The 21,095-nt window shown below is 35.4% G+C and overlaps 1 protein-coding gene across 1 annotated transcript in view; it reads left to right on the plus strand.

Annotated features, from left to right (window-relative positions):
- The window catches only part of LOC126823852 (sodium-dependent serotonin transporter), a 28,013-nt gene extending 7,695 nt beyond the window's left edge, over positions 1 to 20,318 (plus strand). Inside the window, exons 2-13 of the mRNA XM_050552886.2 lie at positions 1,844 to 1,978; positions 5,069 to 5,381; positions 8,168 to 8,306; positions 8,925 to 9,059; positions 9,616 to 9,719; positions 10,601 to 10,725; positions 11,862 to 11,974; positions 13,613 to 13,741; positions 14,556 to 14,655; positions 15,539 to 15,639; positions 16,335 to 16,502; positions 17,454 to 20,318. Of these exons, the coding sequence (XP_050408843.1) occupies positions 1,844 to 1,978; positions 5,069 to 5,381; positions 8,168 to 8,306; positions 8,925 to 9,059; positions 9,616 to 9,719; positions 10,601 to 10,725; positions 11,862 to 11,974; positions 13,613 to 13,741; positions 14,556 to 14,655; positions 15,539 to 15,639; positions 16,335 to 16,502; positions 17,454 to 17,528 (1,637 nt within the window). The 3' untranslated portion in view covers positions 17,529 to 20,318. The remainder of the gene's footprint in view (positions 1 to 1,843; positions 1,979 to 5,068; positions 5,382 to 8,167; positions 8,307 to 8,924; positions 9,060 to 9,615; positions 9,720 to 10,600; positions 10,726 to 11,861; positions 11,975 to 13,612; positions 13,742 to 14,555; positions 14,656 to 15,538; positions 15,640 to 16,334; positions 16,503 to 17,453) is intronic.
- Positions 20,319 to 21,095: the final 777 nt, after the last annotated feature.

Below are 21,095 nucleotides of genomic sequence, written 5' to 3' on the forward strand. Positions count from 1 at the left end.
TTAATAATGTAAATACAGTTGTTGATCTATTTCTCTAACAATTGATGCATGTGTAACACATTGTGACATATTAACGACGAGAAACGCTATTTCTGGTTTCTTCCAAGCAAAGCACGCCGAACGATTTCCATTGACCCTCAACGATTCTGACCTCTTTACATGTATAAAAACAGGCCAAAATTAAAACAACCAAAAAAATAAGAGATAGAAACAACTTAAAAGCAAAAAAACTACCCCCCCCCCCCAACTCCCAAACTCTAGCACCAAGAGTAATTTAACTGAAACGTCCAAGGCAGTTATTTCTATAAATTTTCTTAATGAAAGAAGCTTGAATGGAAAGTATTAAGTAATTTGTGTCTGGGATTAGTGCTTTCTAAAAATAACTACAGAACTGCATCCTCAACCCCAACACGGGGGGGTTGGATGGCCGAATGGTTAGCACGTATCATAAGGCCTGTTATTGAGTCAACTGGCATGGTTTCGAATCCCCGGTTCTACGTGACAAGGAGTAGGGTTTCATGTCCCCTACTCCTCCCACTGCTAAAGACCCCTACGCGCAAGTGAATTATTGAAATAAAATTATACCATATGTTAGTCCCGAAATGACCTAGTCTGAATCACGTGGACGTTAAACCCCATTTCTCCGGGTCCTCCGGTTTCTTCCAACTGCTAAAGACCCCTAGGCCCAAGCGAATTATTGAAATAAAATTGAATCATGTCCGAAATGACGTAGTTTGTGTCGAGTGGACGTTAAACCCCATCTCTCTCTCTCTCTCTCTCTCTCTCTCTCTCTCTCTCGCTCTCTCTCTCTCAACCCCAACACCAAAAGTAATTAAATTGAAAAGTCCAAGGCAGCTATTTCTGTAAATTTTCTTAAGGATGGAATTTCGAAGGCGTGTCTGAATCCAAAGAATTTTAGATATTTTAGTTTTTTTTTTGTGTCTGGGATTAGTGTTTTCTTGAAATAACTAGAATAGAAACATACAATATTCAGCATTCCTTATCTCAACATACAACTTTTTCATTTCCTTTTACTTATTAATAATTCATTTATTAAACGGCATACGTAACTGAAATACACATGTACTCTAGGTGGAAGAGATGATTTATTTTTAATTCAGCGTAATCACATTTAAATGAAACAAGACGAAAACATTAGGAAATCGGGCAAAAATAGAAAAAGAAATAATAAATATTGGACAGACAGGAACAATCATTTTTTAACTTGATTTTTTCAATCTATTTTCTCTTATCAGTGGTGCAGGGTGTGGCACCTGGCAAGGAACAGTGTCTAGTCGTTTGAGTAGGACATTTCACTTCATTTCCCTTTATTTCACTTCATCCCACTTTGGGTTACTGTTGGCCATAACCAAATAGTGGCGAATTTCCAAAGTTTCCTCCGTCATCTCAATACGATATTTGTTTTAATCCCCGCCCCCGCCCCAAACCGAGATGTACGTTACATCATAACCGGTTGTCCTGAATCGGATTTATGGATCTGAAAGACTACAAACTAATATTTTATAAGATTACTCGTAGGATACCTGGCTTCGCGCGGGGCCCATATGCGTCCATGGCCCAATTCGCCAGGGCCCATTTGCCAGGGACACCAATTCGTCCGTGGGCCGAAATTCCAACCATAGCTCCGAAACCGGAAGTAGTAGTCCATCGCCACGAGGCCTTTGTTACTCCCCGGTCCGAGCTACCCCTATACACCAAATTTCAGCCTCGGGACAACCCTAGTGAGCCGCCAACCCTGAACAGACAGACAAACAAACGACAGTGACAAATATTAGTATAGATGAATAAGTCGTACTAAAAATAGAACTGTTTTAATTTACAGGTGCCTTTCTCCTACCATATCTTATTATGTTGGTGTTTGGTGGTTTACCCCTGTTCTATATGGAACTGGCTTTGGGTCAGTTTCAGAGATGTGGTTGCCTTACAGTGTGGAAGAGAATTTGTCCAATGTTCAAAGGTAAGCTGATTATTATTTGAAAAAAAACTAAACTCTCTCCATTCATAATTTTCCAGATAATATTCAGACTGGTTTTGATTTGAGTTAATTACATATACATTTGTATTAGACTTACTGCAAGAATATGAATTACTATAAATTTGTTTCTGAGTTTCCAAGTCATACGCCATACAGCATGCTATAAGGGAAATTTGGCATCGGACAGCGAACTTCAACTGCCGTTGCATGTGTACATGGGACGTTGGTTTTTTGTGCCTTCCGAACGACTAGACCCATGTCTTTATAACCCTTCCGATTTACACTGGCACAATATTATTATCTCATTATTGGATTTAGTAATGACATTTTAATCACTTTTAAAGTTGTTCCTGTCTATTGCTCTTGTTTTCTTGGCTAAAGAATGAGTTGGCCTAAAAACTCCTACTCAATCGATTACAATTTTATCAATTAATATAAGAGATATAGTATGGTTTCCATTCCAGAATCAATCTCTGTTTGTTTAGAATCCGTGTTTGTGTCTTCCCGATGTTTATTGTAGGCCATTTTATAATCAATGGATCTATAGTACTAGAATATTCTTTTAGGGAACACGGTATGATTGGGTGGCCGAATGGTTTAACTCGTGCGCTTTGGATCATAAGGTCTATCATTGAGTCAAGTGGTGTGGTTTCGATTCCCCGCATGACGGTGAACGGGGAGAGAGAGAGAAATGGGGTTTAACGTCCACTCGACACAAACTAGGTCATTTCGGGACTAACATATGGTTTAATTTTATTTCAATAATTCGCTTGCGCGTAGGGGTCTTTAGCAGTGGGAGGAAACCCACGAGGTTGGACAGGCGACCCTACTCATTGTCACGTACAACCACGGTGAACGGGAGAAGGTCGCATTTCCAACCTGTTAGTCCCGAAATAATCTAGATTGTATCGAGTATCAAAAAATATAAATAAGTTTCGAGAGTAATTACAGCGCAATAAGTTGTCACACATTGAATCCAGCAATTAAACCTATACATTGTATAACTTTGAATACACGAAAATGACTTTCTAGAGTAGGGATAACTAATATGCTGATTATTTAGTGCTGATTCTTATTTTGGCAATCACAATAAAATGTCTAACACTGACTCCAGCTCAAACCATGCTAACGACGATGACAACCCATGAATCCATATTAAAGAAGCGTGGAAGTTTCGATACAGCGGATCTCATATCGTATAAATAAAATATTTTGTAAGGAATATAGCAATGGGCAAACTTCTCAAAATGTTAGCTTACAAATGGTGTTCTATCGGATAGTCAAAATATGCGTGTATCGGATATCTGGCGCTGTCAAATCACTCGTTTAATGAACCATAATCCGTTTATCAACACATCTTGCACAAATGTAATCATTATTCAAATAGAGGATATCTTTCGTGTAATTAGATATGTATCGCGTACCTCTATTTTCTTATCGCTTCATCCTTACATTTCTACCATTTCGTCCAGACTTATTTGTCCATAAAATTTGGGTCAAAGATCTCAGACCTAATGATCTAAAGAAAATGTCAATTATCCAATAAGCTATGCATTTATAATTTCAATATTTATGGTTATAATTATCCTGTCCTTGCGTATGTTTTTTTATATACAATCATTGTGAACAATACGCAATGTCTTTCAATGATTTTTATATTATATAATAAATACCTCTTAATATTTTATGTCGTATCGTACATTTCTAATAATTCATTTTTTGTATCACGCATTCCACAAATATTTAACATATGAAAAACATGATCAAATGAATTGATTAAAGAACAATTATTGTTCCGTGAACCTGGAATCAACCCAATCAAATGAACTGATTAAAGAGCAATTATTGTTCCGTGAACCTCGAATCCCCTCTCCTCTTGCATTATTCTGTACCGTACATTTGTCAAAGTGTAAAACTAAAGCGATGAAATAAATTGATAAAGGAACAATTACTGTGGTTTAAACCTAGAATGAATCCATCATTATTATTATTTTAACCTAATAGGATCTTGTTGTGTTTCATTGTTCAATTTCATACATTTCGCAAATATTAAACATGACAACTGAAGCGATCAAATGAATTGATAAAACAACAATTATTGATGATTAAGCGGAGAATCTTTAACGATTTGTGGTTTGATATAGTTTAACTCTATCTGTTTCTATATTTCATTTTGATTACATTATGGTGCAGAAAAGTCGGACGTTAAACCCATTTGATTATATAATAAAAATAAAGCAAGAGGGCTATGTAGTGAATGAATCAAATAACGATTATTGTGACTCAGATGGAGAGCCTTACGCGATATTTTTGATTTGACTTTAATATCGTAAAAATTCGGGTCTTCAACCGTGAGCTATCATTCTTAAATCGAGATCTTCCGTAATCTGGAAATGGAATTACGTGAAAACGGCATTTAAAATATATATGTGGAACGGTTTCTTGTTCGATGAACAGAAATTGCAAATATGCGAATATCGTATCGATGTGTCATTGACTAAAACAATATCCCCAGTCACCTTAAATAAATCTCTGGCAAAATTGACCCAAATTAACCCATCGAAGTACTAAAAGATCACAGAGGAAAGAAAAAAAGTATAGGTCATCGTACTTAACGATAATCAGAGGGAAAGGGTGGTTTCCAGAAGAAATGACGTGGCGTCACACTACAGAACATCCGACCAATTCAATGGTACACTAAAGAAGAAGAAAATCGACGTGAATATCATTTGAAATGGTAGCCATATTGACCCTTGCACTCTACATCCGATAATCTCGGTGTACAAAATGACATCAAGACAATAATTTCTGAAATTCGCTTTTTAATAGTAAGTACAGACATGGGGACCGCACCACACATAAACAAATACACAAGACACACACACAGACAAGATATATAATAAACACAGACATTTCAAACAATAAACTAAAAACAGTCCCGGACTTGTGGTGGTACAGGATTCAATCAAAATGAAAACAAATTAAAAATATGGGACCCAATCCAAACAAAAGGGAGAATATTGGCCCAATGGTGGTTGTATAATTAAACCGTTTATTATTTATATATTTCAGGTGTAGGTATTTCTATTTGTATCATAGCAACCTATGTATCATTATACTACAATACAATCATAGCCTGGGCTGTATATTTCTTCTTTTCCTCGTTCCGAGCACAGCCACCATGGCTGACCTGCAATAACACATGGAACACAGAAAATTGTACAACTTTCTCAGAAAGAGTGGTCACACAGTGCAAGAAAACGCCAAATCAATCTTGGAACATGGATCTATATAACGGAACAACACCAGTCGGCTATTTTAATTGTACCAGCGTTAATGCAACAGATGATGACTACTCATCAGCAGCATCGACAGAATTCTTTGAGTGAGTACTAATTATATGTCATTCTAACGTCACATACCTTTTTTGTCATATCCACCTGCCGAATTCTATACATCCCCCCAATTCTTGTATCCTTTCGCCGAATTCTACCAATTCCCCTAATTACCATATCCATACTACCAAGCCCACACCTTATTCTATACATCCTCCAAATTCTCATACCCATCCTCCAAATTCTCATGTCCATCCTCCAAATTCTCATATCCATCCTACAAATTCTCATATTTACCAGTTCTCCCAATAAATATATCCATCATCCCATTTCCCTTATCCATATATAATTATATACATCCTCCTAATTCTCATACCCATCCTCCTAATTCTACCAATTGTTCCAATAAATATATCCATCATCCCAATTCCCTTATCCATATTTAATTATATCCATACTCCTAATCCAATTCTCCAAATTAATATATCCACCATCCCAATTCTGTTATCCATCTATAATCATATACGTTCTCCTATTTCTCATATCTACACTCTCAATGTTCATATTAATCCTCCTAATTCTCATGTCCATCCTCCTAATTCTCATGTCCATCCTCATGTCCATCCTCCTAATTCTCATGTCCATCCTCCTAATCGGCGGCTAAAGCATGGATCTATTTAGAAATCAGATTTATAAATACATTTCAAGTTTTAGGGGTTTTTTGTTTGCTTTAATACATTTATTATGTTTATCAACGTTTAATATTGGTATTAGTTCTAGGCTCGCATGTAAAAGATCCCTTGACTGTTGGAATTCTATTTAGAATAGGTCGTAGCGCTGTCCGGGCAAAATTCCCCTCATAGCACACTGTATGGCGTATGCCCGTCTTGATTAGCCCAGTCGCAGCAGAGCGAGAGAGAGAGAAAGAGAGAGAAATGGGGTTTAACGTCCACTCGACACAAACTAGGTCATTTCGGGACTAACACATGGTTCAATTTTTATTTCAATCGTTCGCTTGTGCTTAGGGGTCTTTAGCAGTGGGAGGAAACCAGATGACCCGGAGAAACCCCACGAGGTTGGACAGGCGACCCTACTCTTTGTCACGTACAACCGGGGAATCGAAACCCCGCCAGTTGACTCAAAGACAGACCGTATGATACAGCCCGCGCGTGCTAACCATTCGGCCATCCAACCTCCCTTCGCAGCAGAACAGAAGACGTTAAAGATCATTTCATTTCATTTTGAAATAAGAAATGGTGTCCGGTTATCTAGAAAAAAATCTCCCAAAATAAAAATTACAGACCATATATATATTTAAAAAAAAAATAACACATAAAGTACAAAAGTACATGAAAACATGTTATCCGTTGCTCTAAAAAAAAAAAATCTTTCGTATAATGGAAATTATAGACATGTTTCCAAAGACAAATGCCCGAACCAAAATCTGACTGATTTTCAATAAGGAATCATTGAAATCAGGTCACTGTAACGCCAGTGTTATTTCTACTTAATAGACCACGGAGAGAATAACTAGATGTTTTAATTGGACAGAGATATTTAATTAAGGAAATCTAAAATACAGTCGATTATCATTTCATCGTATCAATAAGACCTTTTCTTTCTTAAAAAGAATAATCGAAATACTGTTCACATATCCATTACACGTGTTCAATGGTTGCAATCTCTGTAGATCTAAGATGTCGATAATGTACTGAGCACTCAACACGTTTAGCGACACCCATCTTCCTGCTTTCATTCAACATTCCTATAAGGTTCCTGTGTACGCATTATTTTAACGTAGTTTCGGATCATATGTCATGAATATCAGAAACCGTCTTTAGTAACTGTGACGTCTTCTATATTTAATTGAAACATAACATTTCAACATGTATTTGTGGCTATACTTGACCCGGGCTAATGTCATGATAAACGTGTTTGATCATGCGATTAGCTCATCTTGGCTTGTCTAAGAATCTAAAATGCTCCTTAATTAAAATCGAAGGGGAAATCGAAGGCAGCATTGATATGTTTTGCCAGATCCTGGACGAATTTCAAAAAATATTATATGTGTTTACAATGGTACAATTAAAAAACTTTGAAATCTGAAGTAGTTTATGTATCATTTGATGTCGGGAAAATTGGTTTTAAAATATTTTTATGTCTTGACACGATTTTGATAACATGCTTGATTAAACCTTAATGTTGTTTTGATGAAGGAGCTGTCATCTCATCAAAGAAGCCATCCATATAAGGTTTTCTTTTGCATATCCGTGCCAATCGTGGCGAGCAATAGTGAATAAATTATATTATTACTGGTAATACCAATACGAAATACACGAAGCATATAATTCTAATGCATTTTTGAAGTTAAAAAAACAACAACCCAAAAACCACATCATGAAACCAACCAAACTCTTTCATGTCCAACAGGTGTTGGATTCTACGAGTTTGATGTTAGTTATATACTATACATTTGTGTAATGTTAGTTATATACTATTCATATGTACAATGTTAGTTATATACTATACATATGTGTAATGTTAGTTATATACTATTCATATGTATAATGTTAGTTATATACATGTACTATACATATGTGTAATGTTAGTTATATATTATACATATGTATCATATTAGTTACATACTATACATATGTATAATGTTAGTTATATACTATACATATGTATCATATTAGTTATATAATATATAAATATATAATGATAATTATATACTATACATAAGTATACTGTTGGTTATATTCAATATCATGGCATTACTTAGGATTATAATACTTACTTACAAGATTTATAACCAATATATTGTATTTTTTTGTAGACGTGAGGTGCTTGAGATGCAGTATTCCATGGGTTTAGAGAGTGTTGGTGGTGTTAAATGGACCATGTCATTATGTCTTATGTCAGTGTTTCTCATCGTTTATTTTGCACTTTGGAAAGGCATCAAAAGCTCCGGGAAGGTAAGTGGAAGATATAAAGTTATTCATCTTGTTGTTGTTCTTGGTCACGTACGATCGACATGAAACGTGACATACTTATTCCTTGGACAATAGCGCATCGATTAAATTCGATTGGACAATTGCGCATCGATCGATCTTCGATTTTTGATATGACGTCACAATTATAAGATGGCTGCGAAGACGTTATACTCAGTTTCTGGTCTAAAGTACGGGTTTAATAGTAGTGTTAAAGCGAATATCAAAGCCCTGATGTATAGATCTAGAAAAACATGCTTCAATAGCATTTATTAATCGCACTAGAAAGCAACAGGACACAATTACTTGAAAGACCCGTATGTGAACGCACAGCACTGTAAATACAGGGACAACGATGACGAGCTTAAAATAAAACAACACATATGAATGACTGAAGGATTCGCTAACTGTTTGCAACGCAAGCAGAGTATTGTGAATGTTTTTTATTTGAAATATCGAAAATTATTAATTTATATATCTGCTTAAGTTTAGTTTAAATGACACGTAAATCGTTTGGAGTGGATTCAACTCGTAGAAACGTATATAATTTCTTTTTTTTGAACATAAGTGTATTATCCAGAGAGTTGTATCACTGTTTTTCAGGCTGTGTGGGTAACTGCTATTCTACCATACGTGGTACTTATCATATTGTTAATAAGAGGCAGTACATTACCAGGAGCTATGAACGGCATCTTATATTTCATTGAACCAAAATGGGAAAAGCTGATGACGGTCAGGGTAAGTTAAAAATAATACCTCCTTTCCACATGCCTAACTATGTCAAAGTAATATATTCACTACATATAGAATGCCTAACTATGTCAAAGCAATGTTCACTACAAATAAAATGTCAAACTATGTCAAAGTCATTACAAATAGAATGCCTCATTATATATCAAAGTAATGTTCACTACAAATAGAATGTCAAACTATGTCAAAGTAATGTTCACTACAAATAGAATGAACTATGTCAAAGTAATGTTCAGTACAAATAGAATGTCAAACTACACCACAAATAGAATGTCAAACTATGTCAAAGTCACTACAAATAGAATGCCAAACTATTTCAAAGTCACTACAAATAGAACGCCTAAGTAATATTTCAGTATTATTAGTCTTTTCAAATTCGAAAGAAGTGGTTTCCGAAGCCACTAAACCTACCCCTAACCCTGAAGTAGCACTGGGAATGACATAAGTCCTAAAGCCGCTTTTTAAAGATGTCCATAACTCTGCCGGTCCAGAACTTGGCATATAATATCGACGTATTTTAATGCCATTTCTATATTTTACGTAGGTATGGATTGACGCGGCTGCTCAGATCTTCTTCTCATTGGGGCCAGGATTTGGTGTGTTGTTGGCTTTGTCCAGTTATAATAAATTTAACAATAATTGTTACAAGTACGTATGCTCTAATCTTTTAATGGCATTTAGCGATTGAACATAATATAACACAACACAGTTCTATGATAACAGGGGGGTTGGATGGCCGAATGGTTAGCACGTGCGCGCTGTATCATAAAGCCTGTCATTGAGTCAACTGACGTGGTTTCGAATCCCCGGTTGTACGTGACAAGGAGTAGGGGCGCCTGTCCAACCTCGTGGGTTTTCTCCGGGTCCTCCGGTTTCCTCCCACTGCTAAAGACCCCTACGCGCAAGCGAATTATTGAAATAAAATTAAACCATATGTTAGTCCCGAAATGACCTAGTTTGTGTCGAGTGGACGTTAAACCCCATTTCTCTTTCTCTCTCTCTATGATAACAATCACTATATACACACACGACGTTTCGACATGATTTCACTGGTCGTTATCAAGCATACAAGCATTTTGTAATTTGTATGCTTGATAGCGACCAGTGAAGTCTTGTTAAAACGTCGTATGTATAGTGATTGTTATCCATAGAACTGGGTTGTGTTATATGTATGATCTATAGCCAGCTATGATAAATAAACGAATGAGAACGATCCCTTCATCCTCTATTGTCACAATGTACACAAAGGGGCAACAAATATTTTAGAAATGGTACAAGGTAACTTTTCCTGTTTACGAATTTACTTTTTTGTGAAATGCTAGTCAGGGATGATAAATCATATTTACTTTGTGGCTGTGACCGATGTATTCCTGTTCAACACGGTAACAAAAATTAAAACATTTTGGGGAAGCGGCAGTAAATGCTCAATGAATGATGCTGTACGATACGTCGTCTTAAACAATTGACGTTTAGAATATTTCTCTACAGTCCGAGATCAAAGAATAATATATATTTATTGTATATTTCAGAGATGCTCTGGCAACAAGTGCAATTAATTGTGGAACGAGCTTACTAGCTGGGTTTGCAGTCTTTACAGTGTTAGGATACATGGCGCACGCACAAAATAAAAGCATCGATGAAGTTGCAAGACCGGGTATGTGCAAATTATTAAACGCAAACAACATTTGATTAAAGAAATCTTATTCTACAACCCTTATATATTACATAATAATGATGAATTGAGCAACAACATATCATACAAATTGTGGATCGCATAAAAAGAATCGGACACCGAGTCATGAGTTTGTCGAGAAGACCAATTTGTATTTTAAAGCCATGTTCCAACGTGTGCCTCTTGTGGGGTTGGTCATGCAACAATCCAAGGGATAGAAATCCGAGTGTAGCCCGAAAACACATTGGCGTGCATATGAGAGGAGATATAACCATTTGATTTACAAGAAGAGTATGAAGAAAAGACGCGGCCCAGGCAATATCTCTTATTGTATACGTAACTATCGTAAAAACAGTAACTCAATGTAACGCTTATAATGACCCAGGTTGAGAGATGGAAGAATACATGAAAGCACACTTTAACAATAAAACACCTCTGTACAATATGTTTCGAATGAAAAGATAGGGTGGGGTGGGGTGGGCTTTATAGTTTAACAATTGCGTTGTAGATCACAAGACCTGCCATTGAGTCAGGTGACTTGATTTTGACTCCCCGATTGGTCGTGACAAGGCTTAGGGTTGGCTGCCAATTTCCTGGTCCTCCGGCTTCCTCCTATTGCTTAAATACGGCTACGCGCAAGTCCATTATTGAAATAAGATTGAACAATATGCTAGTCGCCAAATGTCATAGTTTGTGTCGAGTGGACGTTAAACCAAACTTCTCTATCTCGCTCTCGAATGAAAGAACAAACGACGTAGCGCTTAGAACATTTCGGCACAACACGTGATAGAACAGAGTAAACACTCCATAAAAAATAATTAACTTTTGTCAAATACTTTGATTTTTATAGTGCATATATGACGCAATTTATGAGCAACAATATCATAATCTAATAACATACAGATTGTCTACAAAAACATTTGAAGCTTGTCAGGCTTTACAACGACGTAAAATAAAAAGTTGCTAAACAAGGATATTTATTCCTCTTTAAATTAGAAACTAACATGATTCCTCACATTTGTATAGCCTTCCATAAATAGTTAATTACGTCGTTGATTTCCAGCATCACGGTCATGAAAGAATATCGTTTAATGTCGATGAATGTTAAAATATTTCAGATGTCGGTTTAATTTTCGTTGTCTACCCCGAGGCAATTGCTACCATTGACGGTTCTTCGTTCTGGGCAATTATATTTTTCTTCATGCTGATTACACTGGGACTGGATACAACGGTAGGTTTTCTTTGCATTAATATTATCATCGGTAATGTTCTTATTTTATTTAGGGGGGGTTGGATGGCCGAATGGTTAGCATGTGCGTGCTGTATCCTAATTGAAAATCAGTTAGATTTTGGTTCGGGCATTTGTCTTTGGAAACATGGTCTATAATTTCCATTATACGAAAGATTTTTTTTCTAGAGCAACGGATAACATGTTTTCATGTACTTTTGTACTTTATATGTTTTGGTTTTTTTTAGATATATATATGGTCTGTATCATAAAGTCTGTCATTGAGTCAACTGGCGTGGTTTCGAATCCCCGGTTGTACGTGACAAGGAGTAGAGTCGCCTGTCCAACCTCGTGGGTTTTCTCCGGGTCCAACGGTTTCCCCCCCACTGCTAAAGACCCATACGCGCAAGCGAATTATTGAAATAAAATTAAACCATATGTTAGTCCCGAAATGACCTAGTCTGTGTCGAGTGGACGTTAAACCCCATTTCTCTCTCTCTCTCTCTTATTTTATTTATCTATGAATGATATTTTAAGTTGTTTGGATTGGTTGTCGTGAATTAGCTAAATCGGAACAAAACATGCAATGTACACCGTACAAAATATTTTATTTCTTTCTGGTTCAAATGTGTCTAAAAAGTTATATTTTTTAAATCCATAATTATAAAAATAATATTACAAATTCGCGTATGTCTGCAATTCATGATGACCTAGTCGAACAATGCGCCGGGTTTTTGAAAAATTAAAAAAACAGAAACTGGCTCCCTATATAACCAATCAAAATTCGTAATGATGCTTGACCTTTCACAAGGTTATGTTTCCTGACTTCGAAATTTTGTAAACACATTAAAAAATACACTTTTTCGGGGTTTTGTTTAAAAGCTTTGATATTTGTGCTGTTATTCGGCTGTAAACTGTATAGGTTAGAATTTTGATTTCTTGCTGAAACTTTGCGGAACTGTTCAGTTGTCAATTGTAATGAACCATATCGCAATTTCAAGTGGTATAACAACTCAATTAAATATTGCCTCAGTAAACATTATAAGACCTGGTGATTTTAATTTGAATTATTCTGCATGATATTAAAGGAGACAAGTCTCTAGCTCAATATCATCCACAGTATTCGACATTGCAAACGCGACTTATTGATGTTGTGATCTTACCGTGAAAATATTTAAAACGAAATGAAAATTTTAAAATTGACACACGAATCGCGTGCCATAATGCTTTCGAGTGCCATTTGTAATGAAGCGACTCGATGAACGAGGCGAAACATATATCTCACAGGAGAATACTACCGTTGTAGGCTGGAATAACCAGACGCCAAAGACTGTCATTCAATTTGGACTCTTCGCGTATTTCACCAAACATAACTGATTAGATTTTACAATAAAAACATCAAACGATCGAATGTAAATCAGTTTATATACATTCATATTACATTATCATATGCGTTGCGACCCATTTGTGTCCATTTCTAGTTGCCAAAGAATATAGATTTAGCTCCTTTGATATACCCCCTTCACCAAATTTTTCATCATCTTGATAATAATCACCACTGTCATGAGGTGACATACACATAGATGATTATATCAAATGTTCTTTGTTTATGTCTTTAACAATCTGTGAATTTGTTTTTAGTTTGGTGGATTAGAAGCTATTATAACCGGTATTCTAGATGAATGGCCATGGATGAGGAAAAAACGTGAAATATTCGTCATTCTTCTTATGTGTTATTGTTTTTTGGGTGGATTAGCGACAACTACATACGTAAGTAAAATGTCCGCTTTATTTGCCATATTCTTCCATTGGATTCTGGTTCTTCTTGGTGGGTTGGACCGCGTGGTCTAACCCCTTAGTTTATTAGGCTTATTTATCCATATATGGATTCGATCCTGGTTTGGAGATATGATAGCACCCTTCTTATCCTGTGGGATTTCTCCGAGTACCCGGTTCGATCCAGCTTTACTATGTGACCAGTAGAGAGCGCCCACCTTATAAAGTGGGTTTTCTCGTGATACCCGGGTTTCTCTCGCTTTCAAAGACCACTACTGTTATGTCCCCTTTTCTGAAAACATGGTGAACATAATGGGTTTATTTCCAATTTGGTGTGAAGCATAAGGACTATGAGAGGATGAAACCTATTGATTTTCCAATTTGGTGTGAAACATTAGGATTATGAGAAGATAAACCCCGTGTATAAAAGCTTGTGAATATGATGTACTGAATGCAAAAATAATCCTTATCAAATTTAGTCAACATCCAAGTTTTCTTTTCGTACAAACTGCTCTCTATGGCAATTTTTAATTTCTAGCTGCTTTGGCTATCTAAATCTTTAATCAAAAATAAAATAGGTCATATTTTTCTACCCATGCCGGGGTAAAAATAAATTCGTAAACAATATTTTTATTTAGTAAACATCTGAATTTGAATTGGATAACAGATGTTTATGCGTAACAGCTATCTCTAATGAGGAAAGCTCCAATAATAATAAAAGACATTCACACAGAAACCAAATTTCGACAATGGCGATAATTCTTGGAAAATCAAACTGATTGTAGCTATTGGATTTTTCTTCATTTAGGGAGGTATTTATGTGGTACAACTCTTTGATGTTTACGCAGCCCCTATTTCTATTTTACTTGTGGTTTTCTTGGAGGCGGTGGCTGTTTCGTGGATTTATGGTAAGTTCACTAATATTACTCTTTATAAACCAATAAAGTCTCAGATAATGTTATTTCGTTCGATATTTTTATTATAAAAAGTACGCCCCTTTAAAATTGATATTTTCTCAAAAAAAAAATAATACGATGATATACTGGTAGTATAGAATCTCTACATACAATGTTATATCGTTTTATATTTTTATTTTAAAAAGTACGCCCATTAAAACTGATATTTTCTCAAACTTTATACGATGATATACTAGTAGTACCTTTAACACGAATGTACGAAGTTTTGCACACATAGATTATTAACCATAACTAGTTAGCCCATATTAACACCAGTTTGCACCTTTGACTGAAAGGCCGGTGGTCAAATACACCCAAATCCCTGTAGCTATAGCCCCTATGGCCGAAAGGTCGATGACCATGTACATCGTAGCCTTAATGACCATAACCTATGTGACCGAAAGGTCGGCGACCGTATACCTCGTTTTCTTTTGCTAACCAAAATATACAATGTAGTTTTAAACTGCAGATAACGAGATTAGATCGGCTCAAAGTGCCACCGGAATTCTGATGCCTACTGAACATAGTTTTATGCCCCCCCCCCACCGTTCAACGTTAACTTCAGATTTAACACTAAATCCTTAAATTTATCAACTATTCCAAAACGAAATATTTCTACTTATAGTAGATTTTCGTTTCGTTTTAGAATATCCAGTACTGCTCAAGCAGCTTAAAAAAATAGACTACCTGTAAATCATACCCAGTAAATATAGTCACATTTTTCATTAGTGACATCGGCGGATTAAAACCCCACATTTGCCACCCATTTTGAACGTTTTCTTATGGCGTTCATATATACTACTTCTGCTTTACACACAATATTCATATCTTTCAGGTGTCAAACAATTCAGTAAGGATATTGAAAGTATGTTGGGAAAACCACCAGGAATCTTCTGGCAAATTTGTTGGGCTTACATTAGTCCTGTCTTTCTACTGGTAAGATATTTTTCTACCATCATTTATTTGTTTTTGTACTGTATCATTTTATTATCGAGGCGGTTATGTCACCGGCGTGCGTTTTAGATCATAAGGTCTGTCATTTAGTCAACTGTTGTGGTTTCAATTCCCAGTTTTTACGTGCCATGGAGTAGGGTCGCCTCTGTCCATCCTTGTGGTTTTTCTCCGGTTTCCTCTCACTTCTAAATACCCCTACGCGCAATCGAATTATTGAAATAAAATTGATCCGCATGTTAGTTAATTGGTATTTTAAACATTGTATTTTGATGCGAGAAACTTTTTTTTATTCCTGTATATTTCAAACATTGTTCAGATTATCTGTGTGTTTTCTTTTCTTTATATTTCAGTCATTTTTATATTATAACTGTGTAGTTTTTAAATTTCGGACATTGTTTAGATTATATGCGTATAGTCTTTATATTGTAGATTCATATGTGTTAATTAAGGCATTTTGTTGTATGCCTTATTTTGTTGTATTTTAAACAATATTTAAACATTACATTTTGTTTGTATTGTACACATTGTTTTTATTATCTGGTTGTTTCTGTATATTTTTGACACTGTTTATATTATCTGTTTGTTTCTGTATATTTCAGACATTGTTTATATTATATGTTTGTTTCTGTATATTTCACACATTGTTTATATTATATCTTTGTTTCTGTATATTTCAGACATTGTTTATATTATCAGTGTATAATACTGAACCACCAGCATACGGCAACTATGTGTATCCCTTCTGGTCGTTGGCTATTGGTTGGTTAATGGTATTATCAGCTTTACTCGCTATTCCTATTTACTTTGTAATTCATTTCCTCTCTACCAAGGGTACAATGATGGAGGTTAGTATATCCTTAGAAATTGTAAATGATACTGTCGTACGAAACTTACACTGTCTCGTCTTCAAATCAGACGATTGAAAGACATTTTTAAGAATTCAAATTCCTTCTTCGACGATTGTAGTCGAAACACTAAGTATACCTTATCAAGAAGTAAAGTAATTTCATTACAAAGTAGTATACTAATTTTTGAAAATGGCGGTCATTGAGGACAGAAATAGTGAGAGAGAGAGAGAGAGAGAAATGGGGTTTAACGTCTAGACACAAACTAGGTCATTTCGGGACTAACATATGGTTTAATTTTTATTTATTTCAATAATTCGCTTGCGCGTAGGGGTCTTTAGCAGTGAGGGGAAACCGGAGGACCCGGAGAAAACCCACGAGGTTGGACAGGCGACCCTACTCCTTGTTACGTACAACCGGGGAATCGAAACCCCGTCAGCTGAACTCAATGACAGACCGTGTGACACAGAGCGCGCGTGCTAACCATTCGGCCATCCAACCCCCCGACATAAATAGTTATGAGTGTAGAATGTGTTACTGTATTATTTGGAGATTGGCACACAATGAATCAATCAATGAAATAGGGTTTAACCGGGCTATTGAAGACGGTCTTATGCCATGGGGTGTGCTATAAGGGAAAAAATTGCTAGGAAGCAGTGCTTCCAATTAGTCTTCGTGGAATTCTAACTGTTAATGGATCTTTCACGAGTATACCCTTGTTTTTCGTCCAATCCGAACAACTAGACGCGTCTATCCTTACTAGACCCCCCGTTCTGCACAAGGGGAAATCAGACTGGAAAATCCCAAGCAACTTCCTCGGCACAGAATCGATTACGGCACCACTCCGATTGGCGAACCAGTAAAATATCTAAAAGATAAAAGTTAAATCATGTGCCGAGATGTGTTCTTTTATAGCTGCAGTTTTATCACACAGTATTGTTGTCTTTTCAGCGCATGAAGCAGATGATCTTTCCCAATGAAACACCGAGGCACATCAGTGAAGAAGGCATTAGGGTATACCTTTGAAATTAATTAGATCATACAAAAACAAAGGTAACCGAGAAAACCAAATAAACTTTTGTGAATAATGGAATACCCGTGGTTAAATATAAACGTGCTGGAACATTACCTGTTCCTTAAATTATAAAATCTTTGCTTAATATGGTTTTTGTTTAAAATCGTTTGGATGGTTATACCAGCATTTTAGAAGATGTTCTGCTTACCGCGATGACTGGTCCCTTGTTGCTGCCTATATTAATAGGAAGGTTGAAGATTGCAGAGTATGGGACAATGTTAATATAGTATTATAAACTTGAGGCTGTTCCTCTGTGATAACTTGTAAACGTTGCCAAATTGAACTAATCTGGAACTGATGGTCATGTTATTCAGTTGTTTCATGTTTTTGTTTTTGTTGTCCATCATTTAATTAGGGTATGTGTATTTGTTCAGCAGTGTATATCGGGAATCACTTGTATTCTACGGATGTAGAGATGACGTCATCTAGTTTTTCAAATATAATATAGACGCTTGTGATTGGGTTAGCTTTGTGTGGCCAAGTTGCATGTGGATACGTTTACAAATTGCTCTTACTGAGAGAGGATTCATACAATTGCCATATTCCAGAGACAGGCTGCTATTATTGCTCCCCTTTTCGGTGTTTTAAAGAACATCCTGCACGTGTAGATACTGCTAAATTTGTTAATCAGAAATACAAGTTTGATAACCATAGTTTGTTGACAATCCATCATTTTAAAATATAAGTTTAATAACTATGTGTTTGTTGAACATTCATCATTTTACTTAACAGGTTTACTAAGTTCATATACAGGTACCGTTGTGTTAATATACATGTCAATGTATTAATGATGTATAATAGCAATATACTGTAAATAAACTAATGTAATAAGGTAATAAGCTGGTCTTTATATAATGTGTAGATTAATAGTAATAATGTATAATAACCACGTGTTTATATGTACATGTATATATTGCTTATATGGATGTTCTGTAGAATAATGATTAGTTTGGATGTTGTAAGAGGTGGATCGACCGGTTCTTTCGTTATGTAAAAAAACAATTTAAGACAATAATCGATAGTTGATCAAGTTAATGCTTGAGGTTCCACTGTCGTATGATGTGTTACGATATGATTGCCCCTATTGAGTCTACGATTTGCTACGTGCAGATACGTTCGGATACGTTTCGAAATGGTCAACACGATTCCTACGACTGACCTGATGGGATCACCACGATAACTCCACGATTAAAACCACGATTTCGATCGTAACAGGAATCGTGATAGTAGGAACCTAGCATTAAGGAGTTAAACCTATTTGATATTAGGTCAAAATAAATTGATGAATAGGGTTGATTTAATGGGTTGATTTAAAGTTAAAATAAAGTGATGAAATGGGTTGATTTAATGGGTTGATTTAAAGTTAAAATAAAGTGATGAAATGGGTTGATTTAAAGTTAAAATAAAGTGATGAAATGGGTTGATTTAATGGGACGATTTAAAGTTAAAATAAAGTGATGGATAGGGTTGATTTAATGGGTTGATTTAAAGTTAAAATAAAGTGATGAATAGGGTTGATTTCAAGTTAAAGGGGATAAATCTCTTTGATATTAGGCCAATAAATATAAAGTACTGAATGGGGTTGTTTTGCTGTAGTATTTCGATTAGTGATAGGGCAATCTCTATCCAAACATAAATAAAATAATGTTTGTTTGGAAAGACTGAACGATCTTCGGTATATTTTACTACGTTTAGCTTAATATGCCAACAGTGGATTGGAAAATCATTTACATGTATATCTCAACACTAGCTTTCCATAGCCGTACAATTTTCAAAGAAGACAAGTTATCATCCCACAATACAAATCAATACAAATCAAAACGATTGAGTGATTTTTAATAAAACCCAACCATTTAATTCTCCATTAAATATACAATAAAACTTAAAGAACTGGTTAAATTGTAGATTAGTTAATGGTTTGACCAAGGAGCCAAAAGAAACCCTTTAGTTTTAATACTTAAAATGCAATAAATTAATCCTGAAAATAAAGGAATCTTAATTTTCTTATCAGTATCATCCATTTCTCTGTGCTGCGGGTTGTGTGGGTTGTATCTACATGGTCTTTTAACCAAATAGTTGCAATCTGATTAAAGTACAAATATATATTTCGTTTCGTGTTTTTACACTTTCAATGAGAGGTAAAACGAAATTATGTACAATAAAACACGAAACGAAATAAGATTCGTGTTTTAATCAAATGGAAATAGTTGCATCATCTCTAATGTTCAAATCTGTATCGGTTCATTGTTGGTCTTTCCGACACATTACATGGCTAGCAGCCTGTTAGATGTCTATTCCAATATGATAGTCAAATACAAAGAACATGATTTAAAATCGGTTTGGAGGAAAAATGATAAATTAGTGGTCTGTTACACCTGATTTGTACTATGTTGGCGAAAGTATATGTCAGTGTAAAGGAAATTAATTATTTAAACCCTGCCTCAATTACATCCTAGATTCTGACTTGTTTTTATTTTGTGGTTTTATATTATGTAAGTATTTTAGTATTTGTGACCATTCAGGGATTATTATTAACTTATCACTGTTACTTCCACTCATTAATTATAGAAACTGTTTTGTATATTATAATATTTTATACGTTAAAACATGTAGAATTGTATAATTACTATAGTTCTTATATAAGGAATTAATGTGATACTAGTTCAAGTTTGTGATATACTTGTGGTAGAAATATAAAACTTGTTAAAATATATGTAACTTAAATAAAATATAATTAAAACGGAAAATCTTGGCCTTGTTTTCTAAAGTTAATATGTACACAAGAAGCAGTGCCGGATTAAGGGAGTTATGGGCCTAAGTTAGCACACTCCCATTAATTATTGGATTGAAGGCGATAATCGGCTATACCGGTAATCTCTTAAATGTCGAAGGCAGTGTGGTACGAGTAATGGAGAAAAGTGCAGTATCACTGAACCGGGTTAAATAGCTTGCAAGCATTTAGAGTGGGACTCGTAGCATTGCACAGACCAAAAGTGCCCAGGACCCTATTGCTCATTGCTTGTATTGTATTTTAATAATTATATCAGCAATGCTTTGTCTGGGAGGCGCATCTGATTTTCCTATTGTTCCTCACATTAAAAATATTAAAATCTAAAATATGTGGAATATTTCGTACTGCAAGCGCAAAAGGGGGACTTTGGAGATAAGCAATGCATTTTAAGTTGTTCTGTAACAGTTCGTTTGAGATTTTCCTGGTGCCGAATTTGCTTTGGTGATGCAACTTTCCTTGAAGATGATGCAAATAGAATTCAAAGAAAGACTTTGGCTATCTCTATCTAGTATAAAATCAATCATAAATTTGGTTCCAATTCTATGCATATCAAGCAAATAAATTCACCCTGTCCACTTCCATGATATCTTTATAATAAATATTTCATCTTTTTGACGTCTTCAGTCAAAAATCTCATATAGAATGGTAATTAGTGTTTTTCTGTATAGTGTGTTAGAAAAACATAATGCGGCGGTTGAAGTAGAGAGAGTCGTAGAAGGCAATAGAG

The sequence above is a fragment of the Patella vulgata genome, chromosome 6 (assembly GCF_932274485.2).
Source record: "Patella vulgata chromosome 6, xgPatVulg1.2, whole genome shotgun sequence".
Classification (NCBI taxonomy): Eukaryota; Metazoa; Mollusca; class Gastropoda; family Patellidae; genus Patella; species Patella vulgata.